General features: G+C 34.4%; 2 protein-coding genes across 4 annotated transcripts; one reads left to right on the top strand and one right to left on the bottom strand.

Moving 5' to 3' along the window:
* Nucleotides 1-1,835: 1,835 nt before the first annotated feature.
* On the bottom strand, nucleotides 1,836-8,325 carry lyar (Ly1 antibody reactive homolog (mouse)). The gene is made up of 8 exons (XM_028447374.1): nucleotides 7,892-8,325; nucleotides 6,714-6,828; nucleotides 4,994-5,101; nucleotides 4,825-4,905; nucleotides 3,443-3,719; nucleotides 3,248-3,322; nucleotides 2,185-2,270; nucleotides 1,836-2,083 (listed from the first exon to the last, which is right to left on the bottom strand). The coding sequence occupies exons 1-8, from the start codon at nucleotides 8,011-8,013 to the stop codon at nucleotides 1,946-1,948; spliced, it is 1,002 nt and encodes a 333-aa protein (XP_028303175.1). The 5' UTR covers nucleotides 8,014-8,325; the 3' UTR covers nucleotides 1,836-1,945.
* Nucleotides 8,326-9,778: 1,453 nt separating this feature from the next.
* zbtb49 (zinc finger and BTB domain containing 49) lies at nucleotides 9,779-18,610 on the top strand. Of its 3 annotated transcripts, none has more exons than XM_028447225.1 (8): nucleotides 9,779-9,859; nucleotides 10,051-10,242; nucleotides 12,267-13,393; nucleotides 14,523-14,569; nucleotides 14,638-14,711; nucleotides 16,494-16,576; nucleotides 16,658-16,819; nucleotides 18,024-18,610. In XM_028447225.1, the coding sequence occupies exons 2-8, from the start codon at nucleotides 10,091-10,093 to the stop codon at nucleotides 18,533-18,535; spliced, it is 2,157 nt and encodes a 718-aa protein (XP_028303026.1). In that variant the 5' UTR covers nucleotides 9,779-9,859; nucleotides 10,051-10,090; the 3' UTR covers nucleotides 18,536-18,610. The 3 variants fall into 3 exon arrangements, with proteins under 3 accessions (XP_028303026.1, XP_028303028.1, XP_028303027.1); XM_028447227.1 differs by lacking the exon at nucleotides 9,779-9,859 and having other exon boundaries at nucleotides 10,110-10,242; nucleotides 12,280-12,429; nucleotides 12,515-13,393; XM_028447226.1 differs by lacking the exon at nucleotides 9,779-9,859 and having other exon boundaries at nucleotides 10,110-10,242; nucleotides 12,280-13,393.
* The last annotated feature ends 3,369 nt before the right edge of the window (nucleotides 18,611-21,979 follow it).

The following is a 21,979-nucleotide window of genomic DNA, read 5'->3' as shown; positions in this document are numbered from 1 at the left end:
ATATATATATATATATATATATATATATATATATTTGTGTGCTTAAATATACAGTTTTTAAAATGGTTTTCTGCACTACAAGGAGTTGCTACTCAAATTCAAATATCCTTGTATAATAATGTATTTCTATTACTAGCTAGCATTAAATATTTCTCCATTACACCCCCAAAATGGGTATTTTTTCTTCTTCTAATAAACACAGTAAAGCGTGGCCATATGAGCTTTAAAACCCAAACAAAAGCTTAAAACACACTGGAAACCAGAGTAAAAGTAATAGGCCAACGTCTGCTAGAGAAAATATTCTCAACCTTGGGTCGCGAGACATGCCTTCAAGAAACTAAGAATATATTTTCAACAGTTTGAGCCCATTTTTACCTTTTTTCTGCAACTACACTAAACTTGCCAACTTTTAACATATTTTCATCACTTTTTCTTGCCATATTTTTGGCTCCTTTTATTGTATTTTTGCTACATTACTCCCATTTCTGACACTTTTCTATCACACTTCAATGCCCTTTTTGCACATTTTCCCCACTTTCAACACATGTTCACCACTTATAAACCCTTTCCACCACTTTTCCACCTTATGTTATGTATGCTGACCCATTATTCTCACTTATCTCCACTTTTAACCATATTTATTGCTTGTTTTTGCCAATTTACCACATTTAGACAATTTTTCATGCCCATTATTTTCCAGTTTAAACTAAATGTTTCAATACTTTTACAGGAATGCCACTTTATAGACTGTTACTCATCAGCAACACAAAAGCATCGGTCACTTTAAAACAAACAAAAGGAGTCTTAAAATAAAAATAAAAAAAAAAACAAATAATTATTTCATTCGCTAAGTTAGTGCCTTATATTCATTTACATGTGGTTAATACAAGTCCATGCACATTTGTTGTTGCTTTTCTGAAATGAACATCTTGCACAATATTTGAACATTTTTGGAAATCTGTCCCTATATTTTTATCCTTTATATTCTGTATTAAAATCTTTCTACTGTTAGTTTACACCGTGGCTCAGTGAAAATTGTAAAATTGACAATGAAAATGACTGACTTTATAGTGACACTTTTTATGTGTTTTTACCACTCTAATTTGCAACTTTCAACCAATTTTTGTGGTTTTTAAAATCCCATTTCACCACCTTTTCCACTAATTTTAGTCACTTTTAACCCATTTTATTAGTGATTAAAACCAGGATTTCCATCTTTAAGATGACTATAATAATAAACTTCCTGGATAACAGTGGATATTATTCAGATGAATAAATAAATGTGGTTATCACAGGTTGATGGAACAATAGACCATCATTTTACTGACTTTATGGATGGACCCCAAAAATCTCTCCCCTTTATAGATGGTCCTGTCTCCACATGACTGTTCTTCAATGTTCATGTCTGTGTTCAACCACCTTCAGCTACAGTGGGGGTCCCCGCTCTCTGGGACCTTTATTTTGGGGGTCACAGGCTGAACAGGTTGAACTAAACAACTGGAGGAAGGCAGTGTGATGAATGAGCATCAGTGTTAAAGCAGCGGTTTATAAACTCAGACAGCATTAAAGCTTCACCTGAGGCCGACACCAAGCGCCGTCTTTTCTAAGGAGCTTCTGTGTCCGCGGCCAATGAAACCCCCCCCCCCCCACACACGGAGGAATGTGCATTAGTTTAGTCCCGTGTGAGAGTCAAATTCACCTCAGCTGCACCTCTCCCCCCTCCTCCTCCTAACCCTAACACCCAATCCCACAGATAAGGTGCTGTTTCCCAGCATCGAGGGAACTTAGGAATGTGTCACAAACTGTCATTTTATACAATCACACAGGACATGTCATTGGATCATTAGAGCATTTAATGTGTAGAAATATAAAAACATCACATGGGAATGGAAATAAGCGTTGAACAATGAACAAAATGCATGTGCTGACCAATAGTTCCTCAGTTTTATTGAAGAAGTTTAACTCTTTCCTTTAAAACTCTAAACTTGGGATTGCCGTTAATCTTCTTCGTGAAAAGTGCGAGAACCTCATGCTCTGTTTTAATACCGTTGTCACCAGTGAAAGTGTAGTAGGCTGCCAGAACCTGTGAAAACACATATTTGTAAAGTTTACACACACACGCACGCGCACGCACACACACACGTAAATAGTGGTGAAGTTTCAGAATAAAACGACGCAGCACACCTTCTTCCTGAGCTTCTTCAGCGGCAGCTCCTTCTCTGGAGCTTCTCTCAGGACGGCCTTGATGTTTCCCTTCCAGTTGAACTTTCCTGCTCAAAACAATGTGTGTCAACAGCCATTAGCTAACGCACGCTAACTATGATAAAGTTAAGCATCACTGACCTCTGGTGGTCTCAACAAAGTACAACAAACTATGTAAGTTGTTAGTTATCAAAGCGCTCAGTGAGGTTTGTCATTCCAGAACCAGAAACAGACAAACGGGCCCCAATTAGGTGCAAAAAACAGTACGACTACAAATAATACATAAATCTAAAAATGTAAAAATTCAAAAGAACAACAGAAAAAGGAAGTAAAAGGAGAGAAAAACAACAAATTGCGAGAAAAAAACCACGAGACGACTAAAAAATTGGAGAAAAAATACACAAAAATGACTCCAAAATACAAAATGACAAAAAAATACATAGGATGACAATAAAAAGACAAAAGGACAAATAAAATTGCATAAAAATTACACAAAACGACTACAGATAATACACAAACATAACAGGAAAATAAAATAACACCAAAATACATAAATTACGAGGAATTTTTTTTTACAAAATTACAAAAAAAATTACACAAGATAACGACAAAAAACGCATTAAAATAACAGAAAGATGTACAAAACAACAGGAAAATACACAAAATGACAGAAAAATACATAAATAATACACAAACAACATAAAAAAATAAGAAAACAACAGCAAAACTACGTAAAATTACAGAAAAAATATTCCAAAAAACAGAAAATGACAGAAAAATACACAAAAAGTCACCTAAAACACACAAAATTGCAAGAAAAATACACAAGATGACTAATAATAAAGAAAAAAAATGGACAAAACAACAGAAAAAATACAAAAATGACAGAAAAATACATAAGATGAAAATAAAAAAAAAAAAGACAAAAGGACACCTAAAATACACAAAATTACAAGAACATTACACAAGATGGTTACAGATAATACACAAACATAAAAACACAAAATATTAATAAAAATAAATAAAAAAAAACCAAACACTTTACCTTTGGAAATCTTTGGTTCATCATCATCTTTGTCAGACACGCCTTCATCAATGACATCATCTGCTTCTTCAACAACTGGAAAAAAGAAACAGAAGAAGAAAAAAAACAGTAACTCATGTTTTTCAGTGAAAACATCGAAAGGAAACCAAATTATGAGTAAAATAATTGATGGAACCAATTTTCATCTGAACTCACCTTTTCTTTTCTTTTTGGAAACATTATTTCCAGCATCTTCTCCATTTTTCCTTTTCTTTTCCTTTCGTTGTCTTTTCACAGACTTCTCTTCTTCTTCCTCAGCTTTCGGTGCGTCGACCACTTTCACAGCTTTTCCGTTCTTTTGTTGACGAGCCTCTTTTCGCTCCCGTTTGTTCAGTTTTTTCTTCTTCTGCTCATCCGTCATCGTTCCATCAGGATCTGATTTAACGTTTGAGTTGATCTGCACAGACTCAGTCTCCACAGGGGCCTTGGGAGCCTGTCACATCAGAGCAGATGAATGTAAGAAATTACCCTAATATTAATTAAAAAGCAAACAACCAAAGTTAACAATAACAGGGTTTTTCACTTTTTTCCAGTGACACATCGTCCAAGAACAAACTAAGAACAACACTTTAGTCTGAAACTTAGAAATGTAAATCCCACTAAAATATATTTTAGTGCCGCCAAGGGCTGGAAACACACAAAATAACTTTAAAAACACACAAAATGACAAGAAAAATACACAAAAATAAGAGAAAAATATACACGTCAAAAATAAAAAAAATGTGTATTAAATGATGAAAAAAAAATACACAAAAAAACACAGTGAGAAAAAAAATTATACAAAATTACATAAAACACAAATAAATGGAAAATACACATAAAATAAGGGGGAAAAAACAGTAAAAAACCAACAAAAACACAGAGAAAAACACATGATACAAAAACACACAAATAGACAACAATAACACACAAAACATACTAAATCGCAACAAAATGAAAGCAAAATAGATGAGTAAATAATACCAAAAATACACACAAAGCGAGAATTTTTTTTTAGAAAAACATCAAAAACACAATTCAACAACAAAATTTAGAAAAGAAATATATACAAAATGATACAAAAAACACAAAGTGAGAGATTTATAGAAAATAACATTAAAAACACAAATAAAAAGGAAAAACACAAAATGAGAGGAAAATATATAAAATAACAATAAAAATATACAAATTAATAACAAAAAGCCCCAAAATTTGAGAAAAACATAGTAAATGATACAAAAACAGACAGAATGCGAAAAAAATAAACTAAAAGGCACCAAATTCAAAGAAAATAACAAAAAACACAAATTGCCAAGAAAAACCCACAAAATGGGAGAGAAAAAAACAATGGCAAAAAAATACAAACAAACAACAGTAAAAATACACAAACACTCCAAATGATGGTTAAAAACAACAACAAAAACATGGGCTACAAACTGTATATCAATATAATAATGTTCACATTGGTTAGATTAATTTTCATAACGTCAGACATTCTCGTCGACACTTTAGTAAAATTATAAGTGAAACACAGTTAAAGCTACAGCAGCGTCTCCTACGTTATCAGCTGCAGCGAATATGTCCCACACTTCCTCCTGTAGTTGAGGGTTGACTATTTTAAGGCTGTTTCTCATCCAGTTCTGAAGGAACAAACAGAACAAACGTCAGTTAATGTCTATGATCACAAAGAAATATGATAATAACACTAAGCTGTGACTTCTGACCAACCTGGAACTTTCCCTTCTTCCTCGGTACGTTTTCATACGCACTGAGCTGACTCAGCACATCCTTCAGTCTGGAGCTGATTCCAGGTCTGTTCATGGCCTCGTGGATTTTCTTTAATCAATAAAAGACAAGTCAGATACATTATACATTAAATACATATGTAAGAGTCTGTACTGCCTCTGATTTTCTGTGATAATGAACAGTAAAAACTGAATTTATTTGTTCTAAAATGGAAAAAGAAACTTAATTTCTCTCTGTTTATTTAAATTAGGCCCCAACACGACACAGAAACGCCTCACATGAGTATTTTAGGACAATATCACACATTCATGCGCCATTTTTCACTGGAAAACGTGATTGAATGTGATCTTGGACCATGGGACCTGTGGAAGTCACACATTAAATACATTACAGGTCGGCGAGGACTATTTCTATTGCTGTCCTGGACAAAACGAGGCACATTCTTAATAAAAAAGCATTGCACACTCTTTATTGTACACTTGCTTTACCATATTTGAGTTACTGTCTAGAAGTTTGGGGACATACTGTACATACATGACGAACATCCAACCGTTATTCATAATGTAAAAAAGATCCATCGGACTGATACAGAACGCAGAATACAGAGAATACACACATAGATTATTTTTTAAAAACTCCAGATCTCATCTAACTTAAAAGTGTCCAAATGATTTATAAAACAAGTAAAGGTTCACTTCCAAAAGGGTTGAAAACATTTTTAGAGAGAGAAGGGGAATATGATCTAAGAGGAAAACTACATTTCAAGATCCAATATGCTAGAACAACATTGAAAAACATGAGTAGAACAATATCAGGGGTAAATTATGGAACTGTCTAAAGGATGAAATAAAACAAAGCAACAACATAAACCAGTTTAAAAAGCTTTTTAAATCATATATTGTTAGTAAGTATAAGAAAGAAGAGTAACAGTTTTACCGAGGACAGCAATAATATGTATATCATGCTATAAAATATATTAACACTTAATAACATAATAAAAGGTTTTTTTTTATTAATGTATATATTGCTACTCTAAATTTAATTGATGAAATTTGTGTTGTAAAGATGAAATAGTATAATATTATTATGTACATATCATATACATGTACTGTATGTGTATGTATGTATACATGTTTGATATGAATGTATAAACTGTTTGTATAAAACTTGTGCAAAATATATATTAAATGTATATTGTGAAAAAAGTAATATAAGTTAAATATTTTTTGTGTGTGATAATATGTAGAGAACCGTGTTTTGTTTTTGTTGTGATGGGATGGGTTTACAGTATATAAGCTTTGCTTCAACCTACACTCTTTAGGTGGATGAATTACACAATTGTTTGTTTGTGAAGATTGCCGAAATAAAATTCAAATTCAAAAGTCTAGAAAGTGTGAAAAACTAATAAATAATTTCCAATTCTGTGGATAATCCCATTCTAAAACTCTCGCTGTGTTATGGTTCATCTCGTGATCATGTTATCCTGTGCCTGGAAATAAATGCAGAGCTTCATCTGAAGTGTGTTTTTAATGTGTTGGTTCAGATTATTATGTCTGCATTGAAATGTTGAAAAGATACAGGTTTGGTCGATGGTGTATTAGCTGAACTGGTGATCAGTTCACCTGGTGAAACAACATGGCAGAGGTAATACACCCCCAAATAATAAAAAAGCAACAATGTTTATGCTTTAAATGTCATGTACCTGCATCCACTGCTGCTGTTTCACGTCTCCTTTGTTGGCCTTGGCCTCGTAGCCTTTGCCTCCATATTTCTGGTCTTCACTGATGCATTTATTGTGGTTTTTGTAGTCCTCACCCCTGGAATAAAAACCATGTACAGACCATAGGGATGTGATCATGAAAAAGTCAATAAGAACCTACAGCACAGAGAATTTTATGATCAACTTATGATTCATTCTTTGGATAATTATTTTTAAAATAAAAAATACATTTTTTTGAACAAAAATAAACAGTAAGGTTATTTGGTTTTACTGATTTATCAACAAAAACCAGAAAAGCAGCGTTTTTCTGCTTAAAAATGAAAGCATTAATGGCAAAATGTTGTTCTGTTTGTGTGATATTTAGTATATTTCTGTTTTGGTTTTAAATCAGAAAAACAAAATTATCTCACCGCTTATTTATTTATTTAGTTTGTTAACGCATCAGCCAAAGAATAAATGATATGTCATTTTTATTGCATGTTTTTCATTACCCTTTACGTATAATTTGGGATATTTACATGTATTTCTTGGTGTAATTTTGTATTCCCTTTCCAGATGTGTTTGCAGAAAGGAAAACACAAAATTATTTTAACAATATACAAAACATATATTTTGTAATATATTAACAATATATAATATATGTACGTGTAAATGAGTATAGATGATAAAAATATAATGTACAAAAAGGTTTTACAGCAGCAAGTGTGGACGCAAATAAGGCAGTGGAGGATTTAAACAGTTTAAGTAACATTTACCAGGAAAAAATAATGATATTGTACATGATAACAGTTGGGTGTGCAAATCAGTTCTAGTAGTAAATATACATGTAAGGTGGAGGTTTTGCATCGAATATGATATATTATTGCACATTATAGGAACTGTTTTTGCATGTGAAGAAAAAAGAAATTGTAAACTGTAAATAAATAGTGCAAAAAGAGAGCGATATTTGTAGTATTCTGTGTTTTTAGATAAAATGTGTGTATTTTTTGTTGTTCGTCTGTGCAATTTCCGTGATTTTTTGTGTCTCCTGTGGGTTTTTTATTCATTGTGTTTGTATTTAGGCTATTTTTCTCGATTTCTGACGTTGTTTTATGTATTTTACTATTGTTTTGAGAGTTCACTTTAGAGGCTGATAACATAAAGGAGATTTATTGACTCACCAGAAGTCTTTTCCACAGTCGATGCAGGACAGGACCTGGCAACCCCTGCACATGTTCACGTGTTTCTCCACCTGAGCCTTTTTCAGGGACTCACCACACGCGTTACAGGTGAAAAACACCATTTTTAAATGACAACACAGCTGTCTAACAACCCAATATAAAGTCTAAAACACTCAAAACAACACGTAAATATCCGCAAGTGAGCAAAAAGCCACACTGAGCACTGAGCGGAGTTAAAGCAAACCGTGCTAATGCTAGCTAAAGGTTAGCCAAAAGCTGGCAAAAACACATTTACTGTAACCGAGTCTGTTAGCCTATATGAAGTTAGTTTAAAATAACTAAAAAAATAAAGAATTATTTCAAAGAAGTTTTAAAAAAAAACATATCTTCACGTGCCATTCAAACTTTCCAAAACACATGACCATAGCAACACCCTAAACGTTCCGTCTGGAAATGTGACTGAACGAGGAAAGTTCCGCCAACAGTGACTAGAGGCCAGGAACTAATGTTATTATCCTGTATATTGTTAAATTTTCACTAAGGAAATCCTACTCCTCTGATTTAAATTTGAGGTGGATTTGTGTAACGATAGAACATTTTTTTTATTTTTATTATGTGCTTTCTCTCAGTCGTTTTGGTCAAAAATTAATAATTGTCATTTCACTAAAAAATAATTGATGTTGAAAACTTTAGATGACAACATATTGTTTAATACAGTAATATTATTTTATTACTGGGGAAGAATATGTTTATTGTCCAAATGGGAGAGAAAAAATTTATCTATTATTTCAGTTTTCTTTTTTTTTTCATTTGAAGTGTGTGTTTATGCTCACCTGTGTATTTACTGTATATATTTGTAGATTGATATATATATATATATATATATATATATATATATATATATATATATATATATATATATATATATATATAAAAATGCAGCTCATCTTATGACTGTCCTACACACACAGATTTTTGATTTAGCAAAATGCATGCTGCAGTGCATCAAAATGTTTGACAATAAATGCATATTCATACAAATTATTGCAAATACTTGCTAAATATATTTTCAATGTTCAATTAAAAAAAATATTATTATTATTGTGCAGCATTTTGAATGTTTCTCTCATGTGAACAGTTTGAAGTAATGCAAAAATTGCATTTTTTTTTTTTTTTATTTAAACAAATTATTTACCATATGGAGCTGATAAATAATTGTAAAAATAAATAAATAAATAAATAAATGACCAACGTCACATATATTCAAAAATATACACATTATCAGATCAAAACCTGCTTGTGAAATTTCCCAATTTATTGAAACTTTGTGTTTTATATATTTATAAATGTGTGGTTGTCATTTTTTTTTAAATAAAAAATAAAATTGAACACAGATTAAAAAAAAAAAAAAAAAAAAAAAAAAAACGTTATTGAAATTTGGAAACTAATATCAAACATGATGCATATTTTCAAATTACAACAGTCAACAAAAAAAAAACAAAGAAAAAAAAACAATACATAAGCAATTATTTTGGTTGATTAATAAATATATATTAAATTTGAGTTTTTTAATACAGAGGGGACTCATTATTATGAAATGTTTCGAAAAGTGTGCATGATGTTTGTGTTTTAGTAATTTTGATCAATTTTAGTGAGTTGCTATACAATTTGAATCGGTTTAAATAAATATTGAAAGTTGGGGACTTTAAAGGTGATTATTGTGAATAAAACAAAAAAAACTTGACAATGCATAAAATTACATTACTTCTCAATTCATGATTTTTAATTCTGCAATAAAAGTCCAAAAGTTTTAAAGAAAACAGATGTTACAGCTTCCTGTAGCTCACGTTTCCGGAGCTCATATTACAGGGTTGCACCAGGTAGTGACGTCTTTTGTTACAGTGAAAAGTGACCGCCCATCCGAAACAGATGCTTAATCTGAGTTCCCATTCGGACGAAGCGTTGATGGTATGATTATGTCGTGATATATTAGTGGTTGAGGTCAGAATGAATCGGTAATCGCGATCTGTACAGACACGATGTTGTTTGTTAGCTTAGCTTTGTGTGTTAGCATCGCTATCTGGGAGCCATTTTTGCCTGGGTGGTCTCTGGGTACCGTCACTCTGAGTCGCTGTGTTTCTGCTTGTTTTCATGTCCAGGTTTGAAATGAGGAGGATGGAGGTCTGAGGTGCTTTGGTGATGGACAGCCTGTCCAGCCACAGCTCGTACCTGCTGCAGCAGCTCCAGGAGCAGAGGATCCAGGGTCTGCTCTGTGACTGTATGTTGGTGGTCAAAGGTGTTTGTTTCAAAGCTCACAAAAACGTCCTGGCAGCATTCAGCTCATATTTCAGGTACTAATGTCCTGTTATAATGTGGTGTAGAGCAGGGCTTCTCAACCTTGTTTTGTTTTTTTAAAACAATTTGAGCCCATTTTTGCTTATTTTTTACCCTTTTTCTGCAAAGACACCAAACTTCCCATATTTTAACCTATTTTTCTTGCCTCATTTTTGCTCTTTTCTGCATTTTTGCTATAGTACTCCAATTTATGCAACTTCTCCATCAAATTTGAATGGTTTTTCTGCACATTTAGTTTTTTTCCCAGATATTTTCAGCACTTATAAACCCTTTCCACCACTTTTCCACCTAATGTCACATATGTTGACCCATTATTGTAATTTTTAACCTCTTTTCACCATAATTCATGCTTATAGAAATTCAGAAAACAACATACAAGTATCACAAAATGAGAACGTCAATACACAAAATGACAATTAATTGTCACTTTTAACCTCTTTTTTTTAACCATATTTAATGCTTTTTTTTTTTTTTTACCAACGTAACCCAATTCAGAATTTCTAATGCCCATTATTTGCCAGTTTAAACTAATTGTTCCAATATTGACAATTTGAACCATTTTTACGCACTCTAATTTGCAACTTTTAACCGATTTCTGTTTTTAAATCCCATTTCACCATCTTCTCCACCATTTTTAGTCAATTTTAACCCATTTTATTTGTGATTAAAACAAGTATTTCCATCTTTAAGATGACTATAATAATAATAGGAAACTTCCTGGATAACAGTGGATATTATTCAGATGAATAAATAAATGTGGTTATCACAGATTCATAACTAAGTAGGTAAGTAATTTATTTATAAAGCGCTTTTCACAGATAAAATCACTGTGCTGTACTGAGCGCATAATAAAACATACATATACATCATAGGAGCATCGTCATTAAAGGATAAAAAAAAAAAAAAATTAAAATCCAGTTAACTAAAAGCTTTTCTGAAAAGCGAAGTCTTCAAATATTTCTTAAAAGTGTCCACACAGTTGAGCTCGCGGTGAGACTGATGCAGATTATTCCAGAGTCTGGGGGCCACATGGACCCCAAAAATCTCTCCCCTTTATCCCCCCTTATAGATGGTCCTGTCTCCACATGACTGTTCTTCAATGTTCATGTCTGTGTTCAACCACCTTCAGCTACAGTGGGGGTCCCGCTCTCTGGAACCTTTATTTTGGGGGTCCTAGGCTGAACAGGTTGAGAACCACTGCTGTAGATGATACAAATAGCCTGTGTGACGTACACTCATTGTCCAGCTGTCTACTGTCATCCAGTACTATGGGCAAATGTGTGGCTCCCAAAATTGAACACACAAAATTAGAGAAATACACAAAAAAAGAACCATGTACTATACAAAACAATAACCAAAATGCAGAAAAATTGAGAAAAACTCAATCAAACCCTGTGCTAATGTATCGGTCGTGATTCTAATCTCTGACATGAATGTTAATAATGTGGAAATGAAATAAAACAAGGAAACAATCACCTGAGGTGTGTATTTAAAGAAAAGAAAAACAACAGCGTGACATAAGGGCATTTTATATTGATTAGAACTAACCCAGAGTTTAAATAATCTGTTTCCACGGATACTTAAGTCTTAAATTGTCTTAATTATACCATAAATTTGCTCCAGGTAATACATTTTCAGACGGTGTGCTTAATGCATATAAAACAGCTAATCGTGTGTGTTTCTTTATTTCACATTGTCTAAAAGCACATATTTGTTTTTGTTCCACCTCAGATGTTTGTTTGACCTCAGTGGGCGGGGCCTCTGAACTCGGAAGATTTAATCGTGTAACGTGTTAATCACGATAAAATTCAGCCGACGCATTCATAAACCCTTTGTGCGATGGGATTGGTCAAATACCAATGTTTGATGAATCACACGTTGATCCTGTCGTACGACACAATATTTGCTCAGATTTACACCTGTTTTCACTCAAGGTTGATAAATGAGGCTCATTATATTGATCTTGTTTGTCATAATTAGTCTGGACGCTGTGATAAAAATGTGGCTTTGATTCCTTCAGGTCTTTGTTCCAGAATTCTCCCAGTCAGAAGAACGATGTGTTTAACCTGGTCATCCAGGACGTCGGGGGCATCGGTCAGATTCTGGACTACATGTACACGTCCCACCTGGACATCAACCAGGATAACGTTCAGGCGCTCCTGGACATCGCCCAGTGTTTACAGGTTCCTAACGTGCAGAGCATGTGTAACGCTTTCCTCAAGCCTTCCTGTCTTCCTCCTGTGGAAATCTCTTCGTTCTCCATCCCAGGAATGCTGGGCTCGGATCACGACTGCCTCATAGGGAGCAGTATTCCCCCTGACGTGGACCTCCACTGTCCCTCTGAGTCCCACAGACACGGGTTCAACAGTGAGTTGGACGGCAGTAGAAAAACCTCTAACGCTGACGTGTCGTTTAACTCTCAGACTCCTGTGGAGAAGCAGCTGGTGCACGGCTACAAACTGCGTAACTTCTACAGTAAACAGTACTTTAAACAGAGCGCTCTGCTGCAGACCAACAGTGCTGGTCCTGGTCCTCTGGTGTTAATGGAAGAGCAGCAGTATCAGGGTGGTGGTGGTGACCCCCCCACTCTGACCTCACCCAGCAAACCGTGCACGTCGTCCATGGTGGTGGATAATAAGAACCCAGTATCTTCTTTAACTCCATCAGATCATTTAAACAGCTTCACCTCAGACACAGTGGATGACTCCGCCCTCAACCAGCTAGTGCAACCAAAGAAAGCCGTTTACCTGAAGAAATACAACTACCTCCGCTCTCAGAAGGCTCTGGAGGAAATGTGTGCCAAATCCACTGCCCCCGCCCCCGGGCCAGTCCTCGCCCGTCCTGAAGAAATCCACCAACCAGAGCCAGAGTCTCTGCTTCAGCCTCGAGCTCCAGAAGCTGCTCAGATCAACGTTGCAGTCGGAACGACGGAGGAGGCTCACGAGGAAGCGGCAGCAGCAGTGGAGGATGATCTGCGTCTCCCTCTTCCTCTTCCTCCGTCTGAGAACCAAGAAGAGCTTCTTCTTCATGTGAAACCTGCAGTCGAGCAGGTCCAGCTGAGCGGGAACAAACAATGCTGCTGTGACGTGTGCGGAAAGATCTTCAAACACCGGAGCAACCTGGAGCTGCACAGACGCTCACACACTGGTACTGGTTTCACTTTGGTTTCCCTCACAAAACACTGTTATTCTTTTGTCCTGGAACTCCTCCTAGACTATTAACGCAGCACTAATGACACGTATAGATGTCATCTCATAGAGACAATGTTGATGATGTGCAGTCGACCTTTTTGGAGCCAAAATGTCAAGGTCAAGGTTGCGTCACGTGTCAAAAACCAACATTTTCCATATCTCTATGAATATTTATCGTACAAGTTTGATGTTTACATTCATGAACAGCTCATCTCAAGTGGAGTATTTTATTTCAATAGACCAAAGCTGTACGACCTACCAGTAAAAAGGTCGGTAGGGGTCAAAGTTCAAAAAAGAAGAGAATACTTTTTCCCCATAACTTGGCCACAATATGAGATCCAGTGCTCAGACTGGTACCATTGAACAACATTTCCTTTCAGCGTGTGACTTTGACCTTCACTCAAGGTCAAGACCAGTCTTGTGTTTTTCCTGTTAACTATAGGTCTTGTCTAGTTTTTATTATTATTATTATTATTATTATTATTATTATTATTGTTTTTATTATTATTATTATTATTATTATTATTATTATTATTATTATTAACAAATGGCCCACGCACTTCAGTCTAAAGAAATGTTTCACTAGAAACTCAAAACATATGAAAACCACTGCATCAGAAAAAATTTATTTAGTTATTTTTGAAAACATTTTTGGTAATATTTAATATGAGCAAATTTCTCATCTTCTACAAATTTCTCCTTTTTTTTTTTCTATTTCCTGCTTTTTGAGATTATAGCTTCTTGTTATGGAAGAATATTATAGTATTTATAAAAATATATGTTTTTCTAATGCAATGGTTTTTATATTTTTTATAGTGAAAAACTAATAAAGAATAAATGATTATAAGACACAGAGTCAAGCTACAATGGCCTCATGTAAAGGATTAAAATTATTCACGGGTGGTGAAATCTAAATTTGAGGTATAAAATAAAAATGAAGAAGATTTTTTTCTTTATACTATAAATTAAAACAGATCAGATTGTGTGCGTGGAATGTCCTGAAAATGAGTTGAAATAACATAAAATGAGTATAATCATTGATTGTTGTTGTAAAATCACCTCTTGCTTTTCTTCTTTTGCCGCAGGTGAAAAGCCGTTCCAGTGCAACATTTGTGCCAAAAGCTTCTCTCAGGTGATTTTGATTTTCACGTCATTCGCTGGTTTGACGTCACATGGTCTCACACAGCCTTTGTTTAACAGGCTGGAAACCTACAAACACATTTACGGCGCCATTCTGGAGAGAAACCGTACATCTGTGAGCTGTGTGGGAAAAGGTGAAACACTGACATACCTAACATCCAATAATAGTTCAGTCCTTCAGCTATCAATGTATTTGTTGTTTGGTAAAATGCCAAAGAAGCAGCTCGACCTCCTGAGCTCCTCCCTCTATTCTGTTTACTGTTTATTGTATACGTGTGTATATGTGTGTCACATGATCAACATTCACGTCTTTATTTAGAATAATGACCAATCTGAATATTAACACAGAAACAACTGTTTGTGTGGTTGTTTTGTGTGTTTTTGGAGCCATTTTGTGTATTTTTTGTACTAATATTGTTTATTTTTCTGCTGATTTTTGTATATTATGTTGTGCTTTTTGGAATCATGTTGTATATTTTTGTTGTCAACTGGTCATGTTGTATGTCTGGAGTTTTTTTTTATTTTTTATTTTCACAACACAACAAAAACACAAAACTCAGCAGACACACAAAGTGTGTTTTTGTTGTTTTTTCAGGTGTTTTGGTTTAGTGCAGCACATTAGTAAAAAAAAAAAAGGTCACTTTTGTATAAAAGCATGAAATTTGGCACAGATCCTCTCTAAGGATGGCCTCCATTGCTATTCAGTGGTTATTATATAACCAGAAAATGCTCTGATCGGGCCATGCGAGTTGTCAGCGGAAAGGTCTGGTCCTCCCGAGTCTGAACATGTGTAACCCCCCCCCCCCCCCGGGTAGAGTCCGGACTGCGCCCGCCAGAGGCGAAACACTAAATCGCCTCAAAAAACTTGGGAAAAATCCAAAAATGCTCGAATCTGGTCAAATGAGGTGTCAGCAGAAAGGTGTGGTCCTCCTGAGGCCGTGGAAGGTTGGTGTTTTCCTGCACCAGGGGTAACCTCAGAGGAGTATGAGCAAAAGGGAGCCACTTTGATACTGCTTTCTCCCATAGACCGAGGTTACACCTGGTGCATGAAAACAACAAACTGCGCGGCCACCTGTGGGCGCAATTCGGCCTCTAGCCAAAAACAAACCACTTATTCGGACTCTGAGAAAAAAAACACATCCACTGGTGCCAGTGGATGCCAGTTCTAACTCTGCACATATTCGGACTCGGACGAACCAGACCTTTCCGCTGACATCTCGTTTAGCCCGATTCGAGCATTTTTTTGTTATAAAATAACCAATTAAATAGCACTGGCAGCCATCTTGAAAAATGGCCGCCATATTGAATTTTTGAGTGGCCACTGCCTTTTTCCAAAATAGTGGTCCTTAGAGAGGATCTGTGCCAAATGCTTTTGTACCAAAGTGAACAATTCTCTTGAAATATGCAATTCATTTGCTGCACTAGTTGTTTTTTTATTGTGTGTCTGACACATTTTTGAGTATTTTTTTTATTTTTATTTTTTGTCATTTTTTGAATCATTTTGTTTCTTTTTCTGTCATTGTGAGTATTTATGTTGTCATTTAGTTCGTTGTATGTTGTGTTTTTGGAGTAATTTTGTGCTTTTTTTTTTTTTTTCTCCTATTTTTGGACTAATTTTGTTTGTTTTTCCGCTGCTTTTTGTTTTTTGAATTAATATTATGTATGTATCTGTCATTTTGGTATATTTTGTGTATATTTGTATTCTGTTTTGGTGTTCCTTGTGGGATTTTTGGACTAAATTTGTGCTTTTTTTTGTTTGTATGTTTATAAGTCTGGAGTTGTTTAGCTTATTTCTCTGTTGCCTTTTGTTTCTTTTATTGTGTTTTTTTTTTAATAATGATACTTTGCAGACATACTGTAGCAGTAGATTTCAATAACATTTATATTATAATTATATTCATGGTTTTTTACTCCAGTTTTACAGCATCAGGAGACGTTCAGCGCCATAAACTGGTCCATACAGGAGAAAAGCCTCATCTGTGTGATATCTGTGGTCGAGGTACACAACATATTTAACCTGTACCCATAAGTTTAGCTTCCCAATCATTATTTTATTATTTATTTCTCTCTTTGTTTTCAGGATTCAACAACTCGAGCAACTTAAAGGAGCACAAGAGGAGTCACGCAACGGACAAAAACTTCACGTGTGACCAGTGTGGAAAGTCCTTCAACACACACAGAAAACTTCTAAAGCACAAAGGCTTCCATGCAGTGGAGAGACCACACAGCTGTGCCACATGTGGTAAGAAACGATACGTATAATATCACACTAATACAGTATATGTACTTATTATAATAACATCAAACATTGATTTGAGCACTGTCCAATAGTTGTATTTTAAGATCATGGGCAAATGAATATTAAAAATAACAGTAAAATACAGAAAATGACACAGAACACAGACATTCACACAGAAAAAAAATACATAAATAATTTACAAAAATGTTTTAATAAACAAATATCAAAATAAAATACCTAAAATAAAAGAAAAGAAGAATGTACAAAAATTATTCCAAAAATACAAAACTTAAACAAAAATACACAAAATGACAAAATGAGAGAAAAAGATAGAAAATAGAAAAAAACCTTTTTTTGTAATATTACAAATTTAGAGTTAATTTTCATAATATTACAAGTTGTTTTTCTCATAATATTTCCACTTCCTTCTTGTAATATTACAACTTTATTATTATAATATTACAAATTTATTGTCATACTCTTGCAACTTTTTTCCTGTAATATTACATGTTAAGTCTTGTAATATTAAATTTAGTCTTGTAATTTTACAAATTAATTTCTTAATAATGTTCCACATTTTTTTCTTGTAGTATTTCAAGTTTATTCTTGTATTATTAGTAATATTGCAAGAATAAACTCGTAATATTGTAGGAAGAAAGTTGCAATAGTATGACAAGTTTATTCTTTATTAATAATATTAGAAGAATAATCTTGCAATGTAACACAAATACATTTGTAATATTATATTACAAATGTATGTAATATTCTTGTAATATTAATAATAGTATTTTTTTTTCCTCATAGGATTACAAATGTGTTCTTGTATTAATACAAATTTATTCTCATACTATTGCAACTTTCTTCCTGTAAAACTACAAGTTCATTTTTTTAATATTACAAGTTTTTTCTTGTAATATTATAATAAGAAAGTTGAAATTTTACAAATGTATTTCTCTAATATTACAACATTATTCTTGTAATATTACAACTTTATTGTTGAAGTCTCTAAAAAGGGGAAAAAGCAATATTTTAATGCACTAAGCTAATGGTGTTTTATTTAATTTCACACAAACTTTTGAATTCACTATTTTCTTTAGTTTTTTTTCTTCATATGTTTGTAATTTATTTGCTTATTTAGCTCTTATGTTTAGTTTAATCTTTATTTATTCTTTTTATTAATGTAGTCAATGATGTTTCTTAAATACAGGAAGAAGCTTCATGGGCTCAGGAGACCTGCAGCGTCACATGCGATCCCACACTGGAGAGAAACCCTACATGTGTCACACGTGTGGGAAGAGCTTCACTCGTTCTGCGTTGCTGAGGAGACACAGTAACATGTACTGTAAAGGACCTCCTGTGGAGAAACCAGACGCCGTCCCCTCCAAACACACGCTGAAGAGGCCGCTCAACAAAGACGTACCACATGTAGAGAACCACACGCCCTTAGCCACGCCCCTTCCTGAGCTACACTCCCTGGTTCCTCACCACCTCCTCTCACCCACCCACCAGGAGGGAAACGGAGCTGCTGATGCCTCCGCGGACGTCTTGAAGCAAAGCAAAGGAGCGCTGACTCAGCAGAAGAATGGAAGCTCCTCATTGGACAAGGCCACGGGGTCCAGTCGGGCCTACAGGGCCACGGAGGGCCCCTTCACCTCCAGTGTGACTCTGTGGGGCCTCGCCATGAAAACACTACAGAATGAAAATGACATGGAGCAGTAGAAAAAGAAGGTGGAGCTAGACGACAAGAGAAGATATTAAAGATGGAGATAATCTAATAAATGATTTCTTTTTCTAGCGCTCATCGTTACTTTACTAAACTATAATAAAAACAGGAAACTGACACACACACACACACACACATTTTGTTTTTAAAAATGAGTGGGGGATGCTGGAGGTATCTTCACTAATTATTATCCATGTACTTTATTAGTGAGGAAGCAGCAGGCTAAGCTAATGTTAATGATAATGCTAGGTCAATGCTAATGCCAGTGTTAGATTAATGCTAAGCTAATGCTTGTAAGTTAATCCTAGTTAATGTTAATGCTAGACTAATGCTAATATTAGGTTAATGCTGATATTAATGCTAATGATCAGCTAATGTCAATGCTAGGCTAATGCTCAGTTAATGTCAATGCTAGGCTAATGATAGACTAATGCTAAGCTAATTCTAATGCAGTGTTCGACTGCATCCTATTTATTTTCCCTGAATCACAGAAATAAAAAACCCTCCACATCAGAATCTCCTCACGCGGCTGATTTTCTCAGGGTTGAAAGTGTAAATAATCGTTGTTCTTCCAGAAGTGCTTTAATTATGTGTGACACTGATGGTAAAGTCCTGCCTCCTACTTCACACACACACACATGTGATATTTATTGTTTATTCATCAGAGGTCAGTAGAGGCGTAATTTAGGTCGAGTTAAATCCTCCACAGCGAGACAGAAGGCTGATAATTGGTCGTCATTGTCACAACACGCAGGAAGGAAGGTTTCTGTTTCTCTGCGCCTGATGGATTGGTTGCCTAGCAACACACGGCATAAGTCTGTTATCATGGTGGCTCATTCTCCTTCATTACCCTTTTACATCCGTCCTGGAAATCATGAGTTGATACAGAATGAGAAGAGCAGTGGACCTACACTGTGTGTGTGTGTGTGTGTGTGTGTAAACCATATACAGGTTTTTTTTTAGAAATATATTGGTTTTTGATGGTTTTATTCTCTTTCTCTCTTTTTCCCTTCATGCTAAACTAAAGTTAATCCTGATTAACAAACCCGTTTCACTGGTGCAGAATGAGACCAAGTCTAACGCCATTTTACACTTGATTATAACCAAAGCCTGTCTTTTGTTCAGATATTTAATCATGTCTCAGTTCTTTGTGCTGTCACAGGCGTATGAGGATACGTTTAATTAACAAGTCAGTGTGAAATAAATAAAAAGACACAAAATTAGCAGAAAAGGAGAAAATCATGTCAAACCTAAATAAACAGAAATATTTCATGAAGGGATACCTTTGATGCACTGGTGGGCGTGGCTACAGTAACTGCAGCCAATCAGAGGTAGAAATGTGTGACCGAGAGTCTCTGATCTAGAATTCCTCTGAAAATGGACAAATACATTGTTTTCGTCGTTATTTTTCTTCTGGAACTCCTCCTAGACTATTAATGCAGCACTAATGACACGTATGTCATCTCATAGAGGCAATGTCAAGGATGTGCAGTTGACCTTTTTTGGAGCCAAATTATCAAGGTCAAGGTTGCGTTAAGTGTCAAAAACCCAAATTTTCCATAGCTCTACCAATATTTATCGTACAAGTTTGATGCTTACATTTATGAAAAGCTCATCTCAAGTGGAGGATTTTATTTTATTGGACCAAAACTATACAACTTACCAGTAAAAATATCGGTAATGGTCAAAGTTCATGATGACACAAAAAATAATGATAATAATACATATATACACAATAAGATGTTTTTCACATGAACAATTCTATTTGACAATTTTTTCAAATTGCCAAATACAGTACATATTCACCTTGAGAATACAGGTATGCTTAGTTACATGTGATGTAATACATGTGACTATATTGTTCATTTTTATTTTACGTATTTTGTGTGTTTATTGTCGTTTTGTGCTTTTAGAGTCATTTTGTGTGTATTCCTATCATTTTGTGTGTTTATGGAGTCATTTTCAATGTTTTTCCTGTCATGCTGTTAACTTATTTTGTATGTTTTTACTGTCCTTTTGTGTATTTTTTTTATAATTGTGTGTGTTTTTTAGTTATTTTATTAAATTATTTTGAGTTAAATTTTTTTTTCTACATGAATATTCCAGACTCCTGGTATTTCACTCATGGCCCGGGGGCCAAATACGGCCCTTTAGAGCATCCAATGTGGCCCGCAGGAGAAAGGAATGAATTATGATATAAAACATGAAATGTAAACATGTAAATGACCAATAATTCAGTTGTAGATATCTCATCCCTTCCAAATACACAAATTCAATGAAACTTCACAATACTTGCAGTGCTCATAGTTTTTCCCATGCTTACATCACATGATGGCAGTCATTTTTAATCTGAAATTGTTGAAAGGAACTCTTAATTTTTTCAAAATCCGGCAATTTTCCTCAAATTATTCCACAAAATAAGGACATTTAAAGTGGAACTCCTGCAGGGACTGAAATTCGTAATTTATTGCTTGAACGTCATCATTTCCTTACACGTTACTTATTAATTAATATGTGAAAGTACAAACTAGAGCACAATAATCTTCAAATTGCTAATTTTCTCTCTTATAAACTGCTCCATATTTGGCCAGTGACCTGAAATGAGTTTAACGTCTCTGCTCCAAAGGAAAATATGAAACACCTCGTTTCAGATCATTTTGAGTTCCTATATTCAACAATTCTCTATTTGATGCAGTGCTTTGAAAATCTGTGTGGATTAAAATACACGCTATGCCTGGCATGAGGCCCCGGGGGCCACATACGCCAAAGAAATTACAAAAAAACACAAAACAATACAAGAATTACACAAAACAACAAAAAATACAAAAAAAGACAGAAAACATGGAGAACCACAACAAAACACACAAAACAACAAAATTATACAGAAATGATAGAAAAACCACATAATAACAAAAAGACAGAAAACAACAAACATATACAGAAATGAGGGAAAGACGCAAAATAACAACACAATGACCGAAAACACACAAAAACATAACAAAAATATAAATAACATAAATAATGACAGAAAATAACAATAAAATGACAGAACCCCCCCCCGCAAAAACAAAAAAACAAACAAAAATAAAAACACACAAACATCCTTTATTTGTTATTTCCTGTATTAATGCTCAGAAAGTGGTCATTTTAAATGCTGACATGAAAGTTTAAAAACAGTGTGTATGTATGTCCACAAATACTGACAACAGCACTGAATATATCACTAAAAGCAGTTGGTAATTTATGCAACAACTGCAGCGAGGAAAAAGAATCTGCAGATAACTAAAAAAGTTCCAACTTGAATTTTGTGTGTTTTTGTTATGTTCTTATTATTTTACTAACAACACATTGTGTGTTTTCTGACCATATTGTCCATTTTTCTTTCATTTTGTATGATTTTTTTTTGCTGTTTTATATGGTTTTTTCAATCATTTGTTGTG

This window comes from Gouania willdenowi, chromosome 5 (genome assembly GCF_900634775.1).
Source record: "Gouania willdenowi chromosome 5, fGouWil2.1, whole genome shotgun sequence".
Lineage (NCBI taxonomy): Eukaryota > Metazoa > Chordata > Actinopteri > Blenniiformes > Gobiesocidae > Gouania > Gouania willdenowi.
Note: the sequence above shows the minus strand (reverse complement) of the source record. Positions and strands in the feature narration are given on the sequence as shown.

Excerpts from the sequence above, each read along its gene's own strand:
- lyar (XM_028447374.1), bottom strand. The coding sequence starts at position 8,013 with ATGGTGTTTTTCACCTGTAACGCGTGTGGTGAGTCCCTGAAAAAGGCT. Across the intron at positions 6,829-7,891 it reads GACTGTGGAAAAGACTTCTG|GGGTGAGGACTACAAAAACC; the intron begins GTGAGTCAATAA and ends TTTTTATTCCAG. Across the intron at positions 3,323-3,442 it reads TTCCAAAAAGAAAAGAAAAG|TTGTTGAAGAAGCAGATGAT; the intron begins GTGAGTTCAGAT and ends TCTTTTTTCCAG.
- zbtb49 (XM_028447225.1), top strand. The coding sequence starts at position 10,091 with ATGGACAGCCTGTCCAGCCACAGCTCGTACCTGCTGCAGCAGCTCCAG. Across the intron at positions 10,243-12,266 it reads GCATTCAGCTCATATTTCAG|GTCTTTGTTCCAGAATTCTC; the intron begins GTACTAATGTCC and ends TGATTCCTTCAG. Across the intron at positions 16,820-18,023 it reads ACACAGCTGTGCCACATGTG|GAAGAAGCTTCATGGGCTCA; the intron begins GTAAGAAACGAT and ends TCTTAAATACAG.